The following is a 22,089-nucleotide window of genomic DNA, read 5'->3' as shown; positions in this document are numbered from 1 at the left end:
TTGACGTTAAGATTTTAACCCTAGGTGTAATACAATTGAAAGTATGTGTATGATTTTTTCTAAATTTTTTGGTGATATTTTTTAGTTGGTGTGCACGTGTGTACACGTGAGGGCCTGTCTGCATAGGATATATGTTGCCGAGATGTACTCCATAAATCACTGTATCACCAACTAGCTGCATGCAGGTAGCGCTGATGCGTTTTTTTAATTACTGTCATGCATCCGTGTAGTGCAGATCAGAGCCATTACAGAGCTAGAGAGGATGGACGGACGTACTATGCGTGGGTACGTTGTATTGCGTCTTAATTTATGCCGTCCTGATCGCGAGAACAGTGGTGTGATTAGACGCTAAATAGTCTCCGCGCACACACACCACGCCTCAGGATAAACACCGGATCGAGTAGACGATAAGGCGAGGAGACCGCGCGCGCTTGCGTCCCTTCCTTTTCCCTTCGTGTGTCCCGCACGTTGGTTTTTTCCCTCTTCGTGTGGATTTTTCTCGTTGGAAGGATATATGCAATGCATGCTTATGCTGAGAGCAGACACAATAACAAGCTATAAGCTAGCTATAAATATATTTTAAAGAGAGAAAAGCAGCGGGCTACAGATCTATAGCCAGCTGCAGCACGGACTCCAAGACGTACTATATGTATGACAGGTAGTACCATGTATTAATAGTATAGTAAGCAACTATTGTATGAATTGGCTATTACATTGGTTATAGATGATTTGGAGCTAGTATTTAGCTATACTATTGAACTTGCTCTTATGGGCTCTGCGAAGGCACAAATTAAGGTAATTAAACTTGTAGCACTAATAAATGTGATATGAATCGTCTCACAATGTGAATATTTAAGACATCGTTGTCGACGTTTGATGTCGCGATTCCGGTATTTGCATAGTATGGGGATCGTTGGTACTAGGATATACGCAAGACTGAGATAAAAGAGACAGATACAGAGATTTTTATATAGGTTCGGGCCTCTGAATTGTTAGGTAATAACCCTACATCCTGTTGGCCGAAGCCGGTATTGCTCTTATTCACCATAATCACACCATTACAATATTTGGGGTAGCCTATCTAACTGTTGTCGACATGGCGGTCTGAAGGTCTGACTCGTAGTCGACAACAGGGTAGTCTTCCTCCTCGAATCCGTACCCGGCGAGATCAAAGACAGCGCTAGATCCCTATGGCCGGCCTCTGTAGGTACCGGATAGGGTCGATCCAGGCGTATCTCTAATGTCGATATCCGGCGTCTTGTCTTGGCGTATGTTGGCTTGTATTGGCTTGTGGCGTCTATGTTAATTGTGGTGGGTGTTGATTCTGTCCCCTCTATTCCTAGGGAGCCTTGTATTTATACCCATAGGTGTTCCCTTGTCCAAGTAGAACTAAGGAAACCAATATGGATACAATCCGAGTAGTCTTTGTCGTTTCCATATAGAACTCTGGTTGTCTTTCCTTATCCGGAACTCCTCCTATATCCACAGGTTGTTTCCGTATAAGACATGGTATGTGGTGGGTCCTGCCGAGATTTAGTCAAGTATGTGGTATCCATAATCCTGACAATCGTAAATAGTCCTAAATTAAGTTTGATTTTTTTATATATGATTGATAAAATATTTTATTTCATACTATCGAAAAGTGTGCACCGAGCTTCTGGTAACGCGCATGCGTCACAATAGCTAGATGTTTCCATCCATAAGAGAGAGGATAATGATCTTACACACACCGTTCTTTTGCATAGGCGCCAGCTATATTCATAGCATACATGATGTCCACGTGAGATGAAGGGATGGAGGGATGGTCCACATGGCATTCACGCTTGATGCATACCCTGAGAGGGATCGTGGACGCGCATTCCACATGTCAAGACGCATGCACCATAAGCGGCGCACCCCACATGGAATGAAGGTTAGCCCCACAGTCCTACACGTCACTTTGTTCTAGGAAGACACATGCATCGTAAGCGGTGAGTCTACATGGAAGGGAGGTTGGCACGATAGTCCCACGCGTCATATGTGCCACGAGACATGCACCGTAGGTGGCCACCCCGTCCACCTAGGAGGTTAGGAGGGAGGTTTGCCTCACGTGTCATCTTGCCTTGTAGCACACAAAAAGAACTAAATATCAATTTAGTAATAGAAGCGATTATAAAACGAAAGAAGCTACGATGCCAGCTATATATCTCATATATGTCAGCTTCCTTTGCACGCAAATATAGATGGAATAACGCAAATTTATTTTTTTCTTAGATCTATCTATATGTGCCTATGCATGCACAAGGGCAAACATACACTACAACAAAAATGCTTTGCAGAGATATTTTTCTAGTACTATAGAGGCATTTTTCAAATGCGAGGCATTTTAAAAAATGTCTAATAAGTGTCTTATAGTGAATTGTCTCTACAAACGAAGAGACATTTTATAAAATGTCTATAAGATGGTAGAGGCATTTTCTATAGACATACTACAACTTATAAAACCAATGCCTTTACAATATTGTAGAGGCATTTTAAAAAATGTCTAAAAAGTGTCTTATGGTGAATTGTCTCTACAAACGAAGATACATTTTGTAAACTGTCTATAAGATGGTAGAGGCATTTTTTTATAGACATACCTGTATGTTTGTGCCTTTAGTTACTTATATTTAGTCCTTTAGTACACATTATCATTCTAAAAAGTGTCTCTACATAGTTTAAAATATCTCAAGAAAATGTCTTTACATATCAGACTCATTTTACAATGCCGAAAGAATGTCTCAACAAGATAAAATCTAATAAACTGAGTTGAAAATATCTCTAGAGTAAAAGTTTTCTAGGCAATTTTTAAAGGAAAAAGTACGAATTACCCGGTCAACATCCTCGTTGTCCTCCTCATCCCCCGCCGCCGCCTTCGCTGACCCGTGAGAGAGAGGGGAAGAGTGAGAGAGAGAGGAGGACATGTGGGTCCTATATATATTTTTTATAAATAGAATAATGACTGGACTGCCACGCGTACGCCACGTAGACCAAAACCACAGCGGATTGGGTCAAGGGGGGTTATTCGTCCGGTTTATATAGTTGGGGGTGAAGAATGTCCGGTTTTATGGTTAGGGGGGTAATTCGGACGACCGCGATAGTTCGGGAGTGTAATTCGTGCTTTTTTCATTTTTAAAGTGCCTCTATAAAGTGTATTTACACTATAAAACTACTCATCTTAGAAACAATTTACAAAACATCTCTACGAAAGTTCCTCTGTATGAGTTTTTTTTTGTTGTAGTGATATGGACAACTTATTTGGGTCATGGTCCGAGGGTTTGGGCTAAAAGACGACCTACAGGCTTGGACAATTTTTCACCATCATAGGCCTAGCATAGATCTATATATAATAGGCTATACCGTCTTGTGCCTTAGCCTCGTTGGTTCATGCACGTAGCAATGTTGGGTTGCCCTTCCGTTCTTTTATGAGCTGCTTATGTTCATACATGGTTTATTTCGATGAAGATATGGTTAGATTGTTTTCCTTGCGAATCAATGGCTCTAAAAAGAGAGTAGAGATGCATGATATTAAATGGCAATATGGTCTTTTTTTTTATTTTCCTCTTGCGTGGTCTCTTTAATTTGTATGTCTTGTACATGAATCGAATTTCGAATTGCCCCTAATTTTAGACTGTTCGGCCGTCAACTTAATTATCTCTCCATCATTTTTCGCATACACGTTTTAAAACTATTAAACGTTATGTTTTTTCTAAATTTTTCTATAGAAAAGTTGTTTTAAAAAATCATATTAACTATTATTTAAAATAATACTAATACTTAATTAATCACACGTGTCATATGTGTGTGGGATGAGTTCATGATGCCTCGTAGAGACGGTAGCCTCTGGCTCAACAATATTATTACCTATATATAGTCCTAATGTCCTACGTACTTATTTATAGATAGCAACTACACATCTCTATTTCGTAATCATATATCCAGTGGGCTCACATACGTGCAATTTTACAAATGCACGCAAAGGGCCCGTCCAATGACACAGACGCTGGCTGGACGCCATTTGCTCTTTTGCTACGACGTACTACTCCAATATAATCCCATAGTATAGGTTAGTTGGTGCATGCATGCACATGCATGCATGTTTTTATTGCATGCCTTGTTCTGAATTAATTAATTTATTAATTAGTAGTTGTTGTAGTAGTATAATAGTATTTTTCTTCATGCCTGTATCAATGATCGTGGCTAACTAGTACCCCTCCGTCCCATAATATAAGTGATTTTAACATTTTTGCTTGTACTATTTGATCACTCGTCTTGTTAAAAAAATTGTGCAAATATAAAAAACGAAAAATTGTGCTTAAATTACTTTCAATAATAAAGTAAGTACAAATAAAATAAATAATAATTCTATTTTTTAATAAGACGAATGGTCAAATATGATAAGCAAAATGTCAAAATCTCTTCCATTATAGGACGGAGGAGGGAGTAATAGTAAAGCACACGTAAGTAATTAGGTGCCCCTATACTTTAATGGTACAAATTTGTTTACTAAACGTAAGTTCTGTACTAACTGTTCCCATAATTAACCCAAGTAGTATAAAAAATGAGTGAAATGTACTTTTTGTTTATGTTTTATTATTAAAGTTTCACTTTGTATCATCCTATATCCAACGTTTTCTCTTTGAACTAGGTAACTTTACTTTTACTTTTGTTGCATAATAGATCACCCTAACTCTATTCGTTTTCTTTTTTGCTGGCCTATCTCTATCCGCTTTAACGTCTCATTCGATGAAGGTATAGCATGAATATATAGATATGAAAGTTTGTCGGTATGTCGTTAGTTAACAATTTGCTACTACCTCCGTCCCAAAAAAATTGCATTTCTAGCTCTAAGGCTTTGTCCCATAAAAATTGTATTTCTATCCATGTGGGGCCAGCAAATTGATTCATTATAAGTTTCCTTAAGTTCTCTCAGCTTGTAATTTAAGTATGCTAATTATATGGGTTAATTCTCTCAAACTTCCTTTTAATCATTTGTATATATGGAATATGTGCATGCAATGGGTTCATTAAATAAGGTCATTGTGGTCATTTTCTAATCCTACCATTTTGTCCTAAATTAGCTAGAAATGTAATTTTTATGGGACAGAGGGAGTAAAAGTCATTGAAATGCTAAAGAGATGTGGTTTGGGGTGATTCATTGTGCAATAAAAATAAAATTACCTAGACTAAAGTGAAAAGATTAGATAAAGAGTGGTCCAAAGTTTTACTTTGGAAATAAAACATGGTGCAAAGTGAAATTAACTCTAAAAAAAATCACACTAGCGAGCACATATGTACGAGTACAAGTTAACGTAAATTAATCGAACCGGTTACGATGTTACAATCAACTGTATACAGATAAATAAAAAGTCATGTAAATCATACGGAATTACGGATTATATAATTAAGCTCGATGAAAACGCAAGTTAATCAACAATAATTTAGTGGAGCTCGTGTAACCGCGATCGATCATGCTCACCTCAGCTGATCGATGTACGTCTACGGAGTTGTTTATTTTTATATTAGCCCTTTCTTAGCCAGTTTCGTTTTTTTAATTAATTGTCCCCATCAGCCACGCCAAAAGGAATCACGAAACTAAAATAAACTGAATTATTAGTGCAAATACAAAATGGGAGTGATGATGGATTAATAAGGAGACGGCCGGGTGTGCGCGCCAAATAATTCGTGCGTGCATGGCCCGCAGCGTGGCGAGGAGGGGGGAAAAACAAATGAATGCATGCGTGTGCGTTACAGCGCGCGGATTTTCAGTGGCAGCTTATCCGTGTTGCCGATTTGCCGTCACTGATGAGCATTTGCGGCTTTGCCGTCCATTTGTTTTTGTACTGCCTGCTTGAACTGCTGAAGTTTAGGGGTTGTCTGGTTAGTTGGTCGAAGATTGGTAAGCACAAAAGATTAGGTATGCCATAATTTTTTAAGTGTCACGGAGTATGTTTGGCTCACATTTCATATTTTTAATTTTTTAAGTTAAATTTCGTCAATATGAGACACAACGTACTGTCTACAGCACTTACGATAAAATAAATATGTGGCGAAGTTAGCTCCATCCAAATAACCCCTTACTGTTTCGCTATTAATTCTTCCGTTTTCTCTTTGTGAGAAGCCAGGAAATAGTTTATTTCTTTATAGGTGTGTAGTACATTTGAGTTTATTTCTTTATAGGTGTACATTTGTTTGTTGAAAACTTTAAGTACTTTATGGGAGAAAATATGTTCGATGAAAATTAATACAAGAGCATAATCGAAAGCAAATCACTTATTCAAATAATAAACCGTCTGTGTGTTTAGTTTTTAGAAGATCATAAATTTTTAAAGCAAAAGAAAAATCAAAATATGACCCACTTAATTGAAATTATGTAATGGGTTTGATGAAACTAATTATGTGTTTTAGACGCTGTTATAATTTTTTCATAAATTCAATCAAACTTAAAGGAGTTGGACTTAATTAGAAAAGACTTAAAATAACCTACTCCCTCCATACTCATAAAAAAAAGTCGTTTAGGACAATGTTAAGTCAAACTTTAGAAATATAAATCATGAATAACTCTCAAGTTGTTGAGTTTGAAAATATAAAAATTATATGAATATATTTGTCTTGAAAAATACTTTCATAAAAGTATACATATATCACTTTTCAATAAATATTTTTATAGAAAAAAAGTCAAAGTTGTGTTTTGGAGACCGTGTCGCTGTCCTAAACGATTTTCTTTACGAGTACGGAGGGAGTATGTTGAGATTGATCAGGAGAGATTGCTACGGGTGTGCAGCCACAACAGCAACAAACCCAACACAATTTCTACTATTTGTAGTGTAGATGTATCATATGCGCGTGACCGTAGAATGAAGGGAGTAATAACGTCCTTCGAAGCGAAGAGACATAATTAAATATGCGTCGTCTAATATTACTACTGCATTAATATGATCGATTTCATTCATGTTGTCCAACAACGCTCAACGTTTTCACCCCCTCAAATCGAGTTCCATTCGTACTTAAAGAATATTTGATGATGAATCAAGTCATAATAAAATTAATAATAATTATATAAATTTTTTAAATAAGACGAATGGTCAAACGTTAAATGAAAAGTCAATGACATTATACATTAAATATATACCGGCGCGTGCATGCTTGCACGGGATCGCCGATCGATCGATCGATCGCCCGCAGTACCGTCGTCGCAGGCAGGACGACGTACGCATGCAGGGGTCCCATGCAGATGCAGCTAGCCACTGGTGTGAGTGGTGTATCTACTCTCCCTCACCCCCGGCGGTTTCTCTCTCGAATACAATCATTTTTAGATTATACTATTTGTTAGTAATTATTGTATCGTAGTTTGTAAAAATAAAGAATATATATTAAGGATAGATAATGCATGGGAAATAAATAATTGTATTAGAATTTAATAAATTGAGGTATTATAATCTTTTCAGTTTTGTGGAACCGTGTGAAATAAATGAAAAATGGACTTAAGTTGAGCAAAAGGTACTACCCCGTTTTAAAATATAGATCTAAGACGGGATAAAACATATCCTATCATAATAAATCTGGATGGATATATATTCAGATTTATCATAATAAGATTTATCCAATTTAAATTTGTCGCTATATTTTGAGATGCAGTAAGTACTCTCTTTGTCTCAAAAAGAGCAACTCCTAGGTATGTATTTGAATATAACATATGTCTAGCTACATAGTTAGGATCGTTTTTTTTTAAGACCGAGGGAGTACATGGATTGTGAATCTTGCATTCAGACGAGAGAGGACGCTGGCATGGATGGATGCATGCATGCAGCTAGCTAGACAGACGACTCCACAAGTCCTCATGCATCGTGCATGCATGCATGGCACGCCCTTTAAAAACGAGCTTGGCATGCATGCATCTGCATGTGCCATGTGAATCGTGATCACTTCTCTATCTCTCTCTCTCGTACAGCAACCTAGCTAGCGTAGTGTGTGTGTGTGTGTGTGGTGGGGTCTCGCTTGATCCAGGCACGCTTTTGTGTGTACACGGAAAACTGCTCTTTAATCGGTTTCGTACGAGCTGAGCAGGTGATGTTTGAATTTTTTTTATTTATAATTTTTTTTATTAAAAGTTTTACAAAAATAATTTTCCATTTTGAAAATTGACGGAAATAGTCGCCTACCGCCCTCTGGGAGGGCGATTTTTAAAAATCGCCCTCCCAGAGGGCGGCGAAAATGACGTGGCAGACGGCCGTTCGCTCTCGGGCGACGGCCGTCAACGAAATTTGCAGGCGGCCCCCTTGCCGCCCTCCGCGAGGGCGATTTTCTACTGTGCGGGGGGCCGCCTGCAAATGGGCGGCGAGGGGGGGCATGGAATTTTGCAGGCGGCCCCCTTGCCGCCCTCCGCGAGGGCGATTTTGTACTGTGCGGGGGGCCGCCTGCAAATGGGCGGCGAGGGGGCATGGAATTTTGCAGGCGGCCCCCTTGCCGCCCTGGGGGAGGGCGATTTTTGCCTCCCCCCTATAAAGCCCAGCCCCTCCCCTGTCAAATTTCATTATATTCACTAAAAATCCAAAAAAACGAAAGAGAGAGAGAGGGGAGGGCAGCAGAAGGGGAGCGGCGAAGCCCTGCTGGTTCGCTCACTTCATCACAGGTATGCTCCCATACATCTTTTGCATTTGTACTAATATATTACGTTTGAGTACATATGTTGCGTTTTAGTTTTAGTTCCATATATTTTAGCAGATCTGTAGCACACAGCACATATGTGTAGATCCAGAGCATAGAATATAATAGTATGAATTGAGACATAGACAGTAGTGTTAATTGTAAGATGTAGTTTAGTTTGATCTGGAGAATGTAACCTACTTTTAGAGGAGGTGATCAACGAGCTCTTCCCACACACGGAGGAGAACTACCGTGACTACCTTCGCTGGTACCTTCCTCGCACTCGTGCGCGTGTGACCTTCACTCCAGACGCCCCAGAGCCGCACGTTGCCGCTGTCACGGACGCGTATCCCACGCACCGTGACCGAGACTACTTCGTGGCGGTACGTCCAATTTGTATTACTTCCAACAATTATGTCATTTATCTTGCATAATATAGGACAACTACTGAATTTTTTATTTCCATCTTGCATAGGCTGATGCGGCACGGGATATCAGTGCCGATATCACCGCAGTCCAGGTGAGGTTGAGCAGAGGTTTGCACTTGACTGACGTTGAGCAGAGGTCGACCTTCGACCGGATGCAGGAGAAGATGCGTGCGGTCATGCGCGTCTTCTCCTGTCGCAGCGCCGTGGACGTCGTACCTCCAGCTGGTCCGGTACACCCACGGCCTCGCGGTCCTACCGTCGGAGCAGGACCTCGTTTGTCTTCGAGCGCCCCTAGCTTCGGAGCAGTGCGACCTACAGCACCGGTTTCGCACGGTACAGTTCAGCCCAGATATTAGTTCATTTTTGTTTCAGCTTTTGCACGAATGTGTCACCATGATTTAACTGCACGTTTCCTCATCGCAGGACCTCGTATGCCTTCGAGCGCGTTCGCAGGCACGACCGGCGCTTCCGCGAGCTCCGCAGGGGCGTTCGCCACCTCTTCGGGCGCGTTCGCCAGCTCTTCCTCTCACGGAGCGTCGATCCCTCACCCACACGGTACTTTACTTTTTATTAATACTGTTAAATACCTGTACGAAACTGATGGTCCTTGTCCAGCAGGATTTGCAGCCGGGATCTTCGGTACTGGGGCCTCTTCGTCTCACGCCGGTAGGACTGGTCCTACTAGCCAGTTCTACGACGACGACTTGCACGGTGCAGACCACCAGGACGTACTAGGCTCCTCTCAGCTTGGAGGAGCTCCAGAGGCGCACACTCAGGAGCAGCCAGAGGTCACACCTGTACAGGCAGGACGGGTTGGCCGTGCCGTACCCCCGGACCGACTCACGTACTCCCAGGGGCACATTAGGGCGCAGGGTAGGAGGGACAGGGGTAAGAGGCCTCGTCAGTAGTGTTCTACCTCTTCAGTCCTTATGTGACCGTTTCTTTTGGCTTACAAACTTGTAAAGCAGTACTACTTTTGCTATTACTACTGCAGTACTACTTGTGTTTGTCTCGTCTACGTAGTTCTTTTCATTCGTATTGTGCTCGAACAACTTATGCTCACAACAACACACTTTCGGCGCTTCACGGTAGTGCCATATCCAGTAGCGCGCACAGTCCACAACAGCACACATGAAAATGGAAGCCTATTAATTGGTAATACGTAATCTACAATTGAGATTATGTACAACATTCTTCACTACAATTTTACATTTTGGCAGCAAACCAAATATGATCAAATGCAATTTTACCTTACCAAATATTTGGTAGTGCCAAAACTTGCTTATATTTTGGCATTAACAAAATATTTGTACGGTAACATTCCAAATATGCCCTAAAAAATAATAAAATTGTATTTTACCAGTCTTGGAGATTTTAATCTTGTATAGTTTTCAATATAAAAAGATTTGATAACTATTGATATTTATATAAAAAAAATATAGAGCACAGTGCAAAATCGCCCTAGCGGAGGGCGGCAAGGGGGCCGCCTGCAAAATTCCATGCCCCCTCGCCGCCCATTTGCAGGCGGCCCCCCGCACAGTGCAAAATCGCCCTAGCGGAGGGCGGCAAGGGGGCCGCCTGCAAAATTCCCTGCCCCCCTCGCCGCCCATTTGCAGGCGGCCCCCCGCACAGTAGAAAATCGCCCTCGCGGAGGGCGGCAAGGGGGCCGCCTGCAAATTTCGTTGACGGCCGTCGCCCGAGAGCGAACGGCCGTCTGCCACGTCATTTTCGCCGCCCTCTGGGAGGGCGATTTTTAAAAATCGCCCTCCCAGAGGGCGGTAGGCGACTATTTCCGTTAATTTTCAAAATGGAAAATTATTTTTGTAAAACTTTTAATAAAAAAAATTATAAATAAAAAAAATTCGGTGATGTTTGGTGCGCATATGCTCTGTTTTTATTACTACCAGACGATTCCAAACTTCCTGTGTAGAAGTAGTAGGAGTACTTTATTTGAGCCCTGCCTTTTTATGATTGTAAACCATGAATTTCTTCAAAATCTTAGTATAAGGTTTTCGCATAGATCGGTTCAATTTACAAATGGTTATTGTGTGTGTTGGAAAGAGGAATCCGGTGTTCTAAAGATAATATTATGGGATTCGAGAATGTTTAAATCTCAACACTATTCAGTCGAAGCTCGACGAATTTCACATCTCCAAAAAAAATAAAATCAGTTCAATAAACGATTTTATAGGTCGGATAAAACCATCTTCAATTCCTACGAGCCTTAAAACTGGTGAGCACGAAGTACTATATAGAGACTTGTACGATTTCATTGGATCGATAATTCCTACTTCTTCCGTCCCCGAAAAAAACGAATCTAGTACTGAATGGATATATTCTAGGACAATGAATCTGGACATAGGTATATCCAGATTCATAGTACTAGTACTAGTATGTGTCACATCTAGTATTATGTTGGTTTTTTATGAGACGGAGGGGATAGTTTCCTACCACGTGAAATATGACATTGTTTGAGTCTGATGAAGATAAATATTAAATTAGCGCACGTAAAATGAGAGTCATTGGTATATAATTAATTAACTTATAGTTATTACAAACTTATCAAATGAACATACTCAATTTGATATTTTAAAACAACCTCTACGTAGAAAAGTTTTCGTACCAAACGTAACGTTTAATAGTTTGTAAAAGGTGATAACGAAAACTAAGATAAAAGGGTGTTTGAAACTTTCTATATATATATCTATCCCTCACCAAATTCTAGGGTCGCAATGAACAGTTGTTGTACTGCATCCGTCACTCACTCTCACTCACACCAACATCCCCAAATCGCAATCGATGGCTGCAAGATAACCACCCTTTTTTTTTCGATCGGTACCACGCAACGCATGCAACGCATCGACCGGTTGCTTGCGGCCGGCGACTCCCCTTCCCTCCCAAAAGATTCTCCCCATCTCGGGGTACAATAATGCCGCGTGCACGCCGGCCGGCGCCACCGCATCAGCAGCAGCAAGCTAGCGGGCGTCAAAACACCAGGACCCGTTTTTCTTCTCTTTTTAATTTTTCACTCTTCCTCTTTATGACCACATGCCCCTCTGCGTGGTGCCAATCGGCATCACGAGGCAGATGATCTGCAGCTAGCTGAAAAAAAAATTGACCAATGTTGGGTTGTCATTTTTTACTACTGCTAAAGCTGTTTTGTTACTCCCTTCATTTTATATTATAAGTCGTTTGATTTGTTTTTCTTAGTTAAATTTTTTTAAGTTTGATCAAGTTTATCATATAGTAGTATTTTCAACACAAAATAAACATAATATAAAATATATTTAATGTCAGATTTAATGCAATTCGATATTTTGGATGTTGCTAAATTTTTCTATAAACTTGATCAAACTTAATAAAGTGTGTAAAAAAATCAAACGACTTATAATATGAAATGGAGGGAATAGTATCCACATGCTGTATGCAATGACGCGCAGCTGCTGCAAAAATCACAGTTGAACAAGACCATTCGCATTTCACGTAGGAAGGTTGGAGCCTCTGAAATGAGATGCAAGCAGAACAGCCCAGCCCGTAAACACACCTGTAGTAGGATATTGGTGGTTCGCAGGTTGGCCTCTACTTGTCTTTGCAAACTGCAGTTTCAGTTGTATTGATAAGTATAGTAGCAGCTGTAGGCTTGTAAGCATAGTAGCAGCATTGATCAGGAATCTTGTGGTATACAAATCTCTGTCACACTTTTGAGTAAAGCAGCTATCACTGATCAGTGCCAAAAAGAGAGAGAGGAAGATCTCGCCGGACATTGCGCTTTTGGGTGGCTCTCCTTGTATTTGTGGTGTGTGAGTAATTACAGGTGTAATGTAAGTATGTAGCATATGCTGTGAAAGAAGCGAAGAATTCAGGGCAGGATCAAGGATCATCATCATCTAGGGGAGAAAATGGTGGCCAAGCCCTGATCCACCGTCAGTTGGATGGGAGGGCCATAGGCCATCAGGTGCTCTATCTCGTCGCCAGTGTGTGATCCATCCCCTCTCGCGATCACCTCGCCATCGGAGTCGATGATGCCGCCCTTGGTGGTGCTGCCCACCCGCATTCCCGGCTCAATCCTGAGAGCCTTCACCTGTCAGAGATTTTACATTGGGTTGAGAAAGAAAAAAAAGGAGAAAGTGGCACGGAATCAAACGATTGAATGGCATTATCTCGGTGGATTTTGCTGTGTGAAACTGCAGAGGCCGAAGATATAAACCATTTCCATTATCTAAAAAAAATGTCTCGGTGGATAGCATGGCATTTTCTTTTACACTGAGGAACAGAGATGGAGTGGTCAGGAAACAGAGGGGTAAGTAAACACAGTACCTTGAAGTACTCCACATAGGGGGATTTGACATAGCTGCCATCCTTCATCTGAAACATCAGCCCAGCAAGAGCCGACCTAGGGCAGTCCTTGATTATGGCTACATCCAAGTAGCCATCTCCAAACTGCAATGTAATGAAGAATAGTCAGGGTATGGACTGTGGACAATCAAGAGCCTTGTAGAAATAGCAGAAAATGATTGACAACACCACTGAATGATTGGCGACCTTTTGACACTTGTATTAAAAAAAACTAAAGAGACAGCTTTAGGGCTTAATAGGATGTAGACACTTTTAAATACAGTATTTATTTAAGCGTCTGAATATTCATTGCTACTAACCCAATAGCCAGCTTTCTATTGCTAAAATCACTTGAATTCCTAAGTTTCCAGCTTATCTTTTAACAATATTTTGGCCTTTCCGGACTAAAAGATTATGAAGAACCAAAACAGAGTGAGATTAACCTTTGCTTCTGGTGCTGTCATGACATTTTCACTAGCAAAAGGAACACCACTGACCCAAACCGAAACAAATGGGCCATCCAGTGATCTCCACTCATGATCAGTTTCATCAATTGAAGGGCCTGCGTAAGCACATGTTTCGTCATTAAAATCATTTGATCTGTCCTCTTGTACACCAGTGCTAGCCCCATTTGATTTGCAACTGCTAATTTGCTCTACAAGATCACCAAGTCCTTCGTATCCTGGGGCTGGAACAAAAAGAACACGCCCATTGTACCGCCGCAAGCTCACCACACGGAGAAGGGACTGAAATAAAGTCAGAGCATAGAATGAATTGCTAAGTATCCAGAAGGGGCTGAATAAGCGAATACAAGGACACTACAACAATCTTTGCATTATACTTTAGACAGCCTCTAAATATGCTCGATGAAGTACTAAAGCTCACGATGACATTTTTTTAGACATCAAGGCATATTTTTGTGTTCAAAAGTACACAACATTTTTCAAAGCAAAATAATGCATGCATAAACATGCATTCCATTTAAAGAACATGCTCCACGATGGGAACGTCATAAACAAATGTATCTGTTGATTGTTATTATATCATCAGCACACTGATGCAAGCCTAACCATTATGATCATCTAATTTTGGAAGCACATTACAGCATTGTGCACATGACTGACCATGAGGACCACATAAATAAAGGAGAGGAAAGAGAGAGGAGAGAAAGCATATGGATATAATTGAGTGTTTGATAGAGTTATGGTAGAATGCATACATAGAAGTCAAGACGAGCACTGCCCATCCACCTGTACTTCTCTGACTCAATATCGATATCAGCTACCAGACCTGCAGTTCATAAATCGTTTTCTCTTAGTGCCCCAGAAATAGATAGTGGGAGAACAAGCTCTGAGAGTGACAGTCAGTGTTATGGGGGTATAGACGTGTAGTTTAAGAGAGAAAAAAGCTTAGCATCAAGCTAATACACGGCATACCCCAAGTAAGCATCAAGACACTAAAAAACCTTGTCTTTCCCTGCACAACAGAGGTAACATCAAGGGGACGCTTGTGACCTGTGCAACAGAAGCTGCCATCAGTACTTTATTAACACAGAAAATGGAAATATTTTGAGAGGATTTACAATATGGAAACACAGATGACTATTTACGTTAACCGTGGGGATTTGGGGGGGGGGGGTAGAGACTTGCCTCTGATAATTGCAAGCACAGCGTTATAAACGGAGAAGGATTCACCAGCAAAATGCACAAGTGATTGCACCATTCCATTTCCGGTACCTATGGTATTTGTAATGGGTGAAAACTCTACCCAGAGAACTTATAGTATTGAGCTGTAAAGAAGCTACACAAGGCTGAACAAAATAAATAAGAAATCACAAGCTACTCTCTAGTGTAACACAACTTTATGATGTTCTGCAGTGATCAGAAAGAACAAACCTAAGGCATATTACAGATCTCCTAGGTGTAACTTTGCATCACTACAATAAAGAATAGCATTGTGAATTGTGATCACATATTCAAACACCTGCCGGGATGATGCCTAATGGTATTTTTATTGCTGTGTTCCAGTCCTCTCTTTGCAGCAGACCATTAACCACCTAAAAACCCAAAATAAAATAATTAAATGCAAGTAAGAAGAATAAAGGAAATTCACCCTTCTCTAAAAATATCTGAGGATAAAGAAGACTACTGCCTATAATTCGCATCAGGTTTTTGTACGAATCATCTTTTTTTGCTAACCTCTACAAGTACACCATCTCCACTGACGCAAACAATTCCATCATATTTCCTAAGATCCAGTGAATGAGCAATTTCTTGAGCGTGAAGCCGATGCTTGGTTTCTGAACACAATTCATAATTCAGAAACTTTGTATACAGAGAAACTGGGTGTCACACTTAGATTACCAAAATAGGAAGATTTTGAACAGATATCACAACCTTGCATGGTGTAAAGGATGCCAGCAGCTTCAATGAGAGGTAGGACCTCAGTCTGGAAAATCTTCCGCCCACCTCTCTTTCCACCATAAGGGTTAACTATGATGAACAATCTCTTTGGCCGACCTATTCAACAGCATATCACGGTAGAATAAGATAGATGTCAAGAATAATTAGAAGTCCAGCATGTCAAGAATAATTAGAAGTCCAGCTTTAGTTGCAGTGTCAATACCCTAAATAGTTGTCTCCATATGCATGAAGAAGAACAAATTAGAGATGACACGTTCTTTTTCCTTTTTTTCCTAAAAAAACACTAATAGAGGGGCTCTGGAAATTTATGGAGGATGTCCAGGATAGGTTCAGGGAAAAAAGAATTTACTACCAGAAGGAAATCAACAACTGGAGCAAACATGACAAACCAAAGAAACTAACTTTTAGGAGAGTTAGGACCTTCTGTCTAAGTTCAACATCTTCTTTGATGCAACAGAACACCTCCTGAAGACCTGGATGGACTACCTAGTGCTGACAAAAAGGGCTACATTTCACTCCTTCACAAATTCCAACAGGTGTATATAATCACTCCAACCATGCGGGATTCCTATTATCTAAAAAAAGGGGGGCAAATTCTATTCCTTCTTCCTTGGTATTATTTGCATTACAAATTACCAACAGACTGTTATTCTGGATTTTGGGACATATGAATGTTGCCAGGAAATAACAGCCTGCCAACCGTGGCAAGCGAAGAATTCAATCCAACTTTGCCAGCAAAAAACCCAATTCCAAAGAGAGGGTCATTGTCTCTGCTTCAAGTATGCATAAGACACGGTTGGTGTGAGTGCAGAAGAACAATGCTTAGAGATAGGATAGAATTACATTGTGTGCGTGAGAGCAGTAGAAGCAAAATGCTTGAAGTCCTATAACAATCCTATAATAAACTAATGAGTGGAAAAGTGAAAACATAAAAACCACCTTCATTTTTTTATTGAAGTCTAATGAAATACACAAGGGTGACATTTAATAGCAATAGCGACACTGAGAAGGACATTTGACCAACACATGAAAATCAATGAAGTATCCAAATGATCATTACAAAAAATATCTTCTCCTACATTAATCAGCAGCAGATGAAAAGAGCTCATCAGGATATCAGATGGTATGATTCTTGGACCTGGCTGAAATTTCAAGTTCAAACACCACAATCTTTGTTATGCCACCAGGAGCTGGTCCATTTGATTCAAAATATATTTAAAAAAAACAAAAACTCATACACAATTTAAACTATCTAGTAAAAGTTGATCTATGGTCAGTGAAACTTGAAGAAACAATGGGGTAAAAAGAACTCCCTATTGGAAGTATTGTACGCTATCCGTACATATAAAGTAGTACTGTACAATTGACGATTTGGACAAATTTGTGCAACAGAGCTGACAGGCCACGTTACAACAGCACGGACACCAAGAAATATCCAGAGAGATGCAGTACTGTACATCCCTCCCGTCGATTGTAAAAACTCATTACATTAAGTTTTTGTTTATGAAGGTGATCAACTAAACAAAGTGAATAATCGATATTTGGGGGTTCTTTCCCCACTACGTTACTCCGAGTCTCCGACTGAGTCAACGCAACCACCGCCCAATTGATCAAAGATCAATCCCAATAAAAAAGGCGACACTTCGTGACCAAATCACACCATGAATCAAACAATAACCTAAACAAGCTTAAAGATCATCGAACAGTAGACATTTCTGTTACTAAGAACAAATCAAGAGCAGATGATTACCGAGTTACTACTACTACTAGTGATTAATCAGTGAATTTACCAAGCGAGGCGAGGCGATCTCTCATGGCGTCCCCCCACGCCGCGGCGGCCTCCTCGCTCTCCATCTCCACCACCACCTCCCTCTCCCTCTCCCTCTCCCTCCTCCTCTCCCCGCCCCCGCACGTCGCCGGCCGCGCCGCCGCCGCCGCCGCGTCGTCGCCCCTCGCGAAGGTCGCGACCCTGAGCGCCCTCCCGTCCACCCGGACCCCGAGCACCTCGGACTCCAGCTCCAGCCTCCCCGCCTCCCCTCCTCCCCCGCCGCCTCCCGTGGGGCGCCACGCCAGCTCCCCGCCGGAGAGCGTGGCCTCCGCCGCGGACCCCCCGACCCGCACCGGCTCCGACAGGGCCTTCGCCCCCGCCTGGGCCTTGGACTGCTCCTCCGCCATGGATGGAGGAGGAAGGAAGGAAGCTAAGCTGCCTCCGGTGGTGAGGTGAGTTGAGCGAGAGTCGGCGAAGGTTTTTTTGTGTTTGTTTGTGTTGGGGAGGAGGAAGACGAAGGCGACGTGGTGAAGTGATGAGGTGTGTGTGTGTGGGCTACTACTATAAAAATGGCGCCTTCCAGCTAGTGGGGTAGTATATCCGTGTTGGGGGGGGGGGGGGGGGTGTATTTATACGTGTGTGACGTATGTAAACACTGGAGTATATAGTGTACCGTATACGGTATACCCCTGGTGTACCGTACAGTAAACGATAACGATGTCGACTTTTGAACACTTGTCTGACTATTCCGTCTTATTTAAAAGTTTTGTATCAATATATAAAATATAAATCATGGTTTAAGTACTTTTTAAGTGATAAAATAACACACAGCAAAATAAGTTATGATTATGTAAATTTTTTAAATAAGATAAATGATCAAATATGTGATAAATCGTTAACGGTGTTATCTATTTAAAAAAATGAGGTAGTAGATTTCTGTATTGTTGGAGGCCTTTTTTGTTTTTTTTTTGGAGGTCCTTGTATTTTGGGGGATTTGTGTGGGGATGGATGGATATATTGACGTTGCCGTGATGCCGTCCATCTTATCATAGGCTTCTAGAAGGAGTAAGCTTTTTTTCTTTTCCTCTTGGAATTGGAACTTCGCTTCTAGAAGTATGGAGTGGTACTTTACCTTCTAGTACTACTACTAGGTGCAGTGGTTCTATGCACGTGGGCCGTGGCAATTCTTCATGTGGACACCTTCAACAGTGCTTGTGTTTGAAAATTGATTTCTCAGCTTGAAAAAAATGTGAAGGGCACCAGCGCACCACCAAATTAGAGTAGGGCCAAGAAAAAAAAACAGTTTTTAGGTCATGTTTGAAAAAAGAAATGAAAACATGATAACAAAAAACACATTTTTTTTAAGAATGGAATATATATTTCTTGTTTTTCTCAACAAGCTACAACCAATTGTTATATCAAATCATCAAAAGCATTCACGATGTAATGAGACCAAAAACACACCAAGTTAACATAAAACAAACACAAACTAATAAGCAACAACACAAAATAAAAGACCCACAATTATTAAATCCGAGAATGAAAATACATGAATATGATATAGTGTAAAGTTGAAAACTAAGGAATTCAAAAGACGGGAAGATGCAATTTAGGCAGTTTAAATCACGTCCCCTTATGCAAGCATGAAGCAAAGGATATTTTCCTTCGGATCAAAGTAGATGTTTTATTTCCTATGAATGGAGAAATTGCTACTTTTCCGAAGGAATCCAACAAACCTATTCCTTTCTTCCAAACAAGCTCATAAGAAACAATTCCAAAGGATTGCAAACCTCCGAAAATCATTTAAAACCTATGTTCCTCAACTTAGTTTTTTAAGGATATGAAGGTAGAGAAAGATAAATAACACTAAAGGTTCTAATATTTGCCCTAATTTTCTTTAAAAAAAATCTGATTGCTCAACTTAGCTTTTATGTCAGCTTTGGTTTCATATAATGAAACCCTCACATTAATGAAAGGTTAATGTCTCTAAAGGAGAATACGGAGGAAATAGCCATGCTGAACAAGAATGCTCCTTCAGAGCACCTCCTTCATGGGACATCGACGCTAAGCCTCTTCCTTAGTACAAAATCTTTTTATATATAATTTGATTGGTCCATAAAGTAGGAATTATATTCATCGCGGGTTTTATTAGAATTGGATAGGAGAATGATCATCGTAAATGCACTAGTGAAGCTAACAATAGGTTGTCGTGAGCAATTGCTTAAGCGCAGCAGCACACAACACATGAGGTGGAAATGCCATGTCGTTGGTAACGAACTAGGTAGGTGATTTTTTTTTTAAGTGGTTTCATCTGATCTTTAAAAAAAATTCTAGAATTGTTATTGACAGAGGAATCATCAGCACATCAAGCATAACAGATTCGTACAATTCTAGTAATGTGTCATAGTGAATTTCATCTGGCTTAAATTTTCTAGATCCGTCACTGAAATGGGAGTGGGGGGTCCATCCGCAATCATACAGGACAGACGTACTGCTTGCCAACCACACGAGGTAAGACGAGACCAATGTGTGCCGATAATTGAGAGAGGAGTGACACAAGGGAACAAAGGCGGATAAATGAGAGAGGAGTGGAGGGAGAGAGGGGCTGTAACCTCTACTCACTATAACAAGCTTAATTTGCAGTGTTCGTCTGCTTGAGACTTTGAGCCCATCCACAGTATGACATGTTCTTGGACGAGTGGACACAATTCACAGTGACTTACCAGAAGAAGTCACCGTGATGCGAAGATGGATCAACCATGGACGCTACACACGTCGGCTAACCTCGTGCAAATCGCGTAGATCAAACCGGCCAGACACATTGATTACGCACACGACGGGCAATTAAATAGTCGCGCAAAGTTGTTGTTTCGTGCCTGGAAGGTGGTTAAAAGGTGAACTAGCTAGGCATCTAGCACTAGTTGTTTATTGTCATGGATATAAAAAAAACACATGTTCTTATGCTTCTTTTTTTTCAAGTTGTACCTATATAAACAAGCCCATCGTTTCACCTATATTTATCCATACTGTTATTAATAAACCAACAAATAATAATTTATATATACATGTCACTATTGTAAAAAAAACTACGATGGAAAAAGTATGCCATAAAATCAACTTTAAACTTAAGTTTTAAAATTTAAATTTTGACTTGTATAAGCATAAGCTCCAATGAATTAGACTCAACTATCACGGTGTCACCGTCGGATCAATCCCTTCCCAGAAAACGAATGAATGAAGGCGAAACATGAGTGCTAAGGAAAAGGAGTCGTTTTCGTTCATAGCCTCACAGGAACACATAGGTATATCCAGGGTTCAATCTTTTGTTTTCGTCGATACGAGGGTACTGATATACCAAAAATTTTGAACAAAATATTGCTAAATTAATTTTTTTTTGGCTAAAATAGTATCCATATTTGTTTTTTTTTTGGGGGGGGGGGGGGTGAGGGTTGATTTTGAACCCTGGGTATATCTATGATCTATCCATCGTAGCTCTCACGATGCAAACGGGGTAGCCTCATCTTCGCTGTCGACGTCGCCATTGGGGCATCCAGAAGAATTCACTCACACGGTGACAATTGACAAAGCTTCTCCTTGTTACCATTTGGTGATGCTTCAGTTTTTGCACTCAAATGGTTGACCTCTGCACTTGTTTTGTTTGTAAAATGAGCCCACCCAATAGCCAGAATGAGATGCCATATTACACTCTACGTTTTAAAATATAGGATGCAATTTTGTTTTATTAGAACAAGTGTGACTAACGATTATTTTAGTAGGATATAATATTTATAACACAAAATTAAGTTTATTAGATTCATATAGAAAGGCACACTTACTTATAATACTAAGAGCTTAGCGTGTGTGTCTCAGGGGCATGAAGGCTTTTCTATTGCCGTATTGCGTAAGAACTGAAACTGGAAAGGTGCTACAGATCAGGTAGATGGATTCTCCACACTTCATTTTCTCAACCAATCCAGCAAGTTGGCAGCCAACTATCCAAATCAATCAGATTAGTGTAGTATATAGTAATATAATATAGGCAAATGACGTTATCCATAGCGACAACATACCACCAAAGTCCAGATAAGGCGGAGAGGAGTATATGCCATCATCTAAAATACCTCATACTTCAAGGAAAACTCTTTGGTTTGTAAGTCAAAGGGAGAAGGAACAACAACAAAGGAAGAAAGAAAAACAAAAAGGAACAATTGGATCCTATTATTTCTTTTGCGACATGCCAGTTCAGACTTGAGATACACTATTTTCTCCACTGCATATGAACTAGCAAAAAAACAGACAAATTGTTGGAAACATGTAAAGTAGCTTGTCAACAAGAAGAGTATATTGTACACCCAATTAAGTTTTCTTTTTCCTATCTTGCTCCATGGAAATTATGTACACCACAGACCATTTCCCAGTTTCAGAGGATTTTCTGAATAGTTTGGTAATACCAAGTTTGTCTCACAGTATG

General features: G+C 40.5%; 1 protein-coding gene and 1 long non-coding RNA gene across 2 annotated transcripts; one reads left to right on the top strand and one right to left on the bottom strand.

Moving 5' to 3' along the window:
• The first annotated feature begins 8,890 nt into the window (after nucleotides 1-8,890).
• Nucleotides 8,891-10,118, top strand: LOC136357515 (uncharacterized). The gene is made up of 3 exons (XR_010742843.1): nucleotides 8,891-9,047; nucleotides 9,140-9,425; nucleotides 9,516-10,118. It is a non-coding gene; the product is annotated as an uncharacterized lncRNA (long non-coding RNA).
• A 2,481-nt stretch (nucleotides 10,119-12,599) lies between these two features.
• On the bottom strand, nucleotides 12,600-18,220 carry LOC4343607 (sphingosine kinase 1). Its single transcript, XM_015792435.2, has 10 exons — nucleotides 17,641-18,220; nucleotides 15,824-15,946; nucleotides 15,626-15,726; nucleotides 15,411-15,483; nucleotides 15,077-15,163; nucleotides 14,864-14,941; nucleotides 14,647-14,717; nucleotides 13,871-14,173; nucleotides 13,410-13,532; nucleotides 12,600-13,173 (listed from the first exon to the last, which is right to left on the bottom strand). Exons 1-10 carry the CDS (start codon nucleotides 18,023-18,025, stop codon nucleotides 12,976-12,978), a joined length of 1,542 nt encoding a protein of 513 aa, XP_015647921.1. The 5' UTR covers nucleotides 18,026-18,220; the 3' UTR covers nucleotides 12,600-12,975.
• Between the last annotated feature and the right edge of the window lie 3,869 nt (nucleotides 18,221-22,089).

The sequence above is a fragment of the Oryza sativa genome, chromosome 7 (assembly GCF_034140825.1).
Source record: "Oryza sativa Japonica Group chromosome 7, ASM3414082v1".
NCBI lineage: Eukaryota > Viridiplantae > Streptophyta > Magnoliopsida > Poales > Poaceae > Oryza > Oryza sativa.
Note: the sequence above shows the minus strand (reverse complement) of the source record. Positions and strands in the feature narration are given on the sequence as shown.

What these genes read in the sequence shown, in the direction of transcription:
- LOC4343607 (XM_015792435.2), bottom strand. Translation starts at nt 18,025, where the DNA reads ATGGCGGAGGAGCAGTCCAAGGCCCAGGCGGGGGCGAAGGCCCTGTCG. An exon ending in ATTAGGCATCATCCCGGCAG is followed by an intron (nt 15,164 to 15,410) that starts GTGTTTGAATAT and finishes CAAATACCATAG; the next exon opens with GTACCGGAAATGGAATGGTG. An exon ending in TGACAGCACCAGAAGCAAAG is followed by an intron (nt 13,533 to 13,870) that starts GTTAATCTCACT and finishes ATTACATTGCAG; the next exon opens with TTTGGAGATGGCTACTTGGA.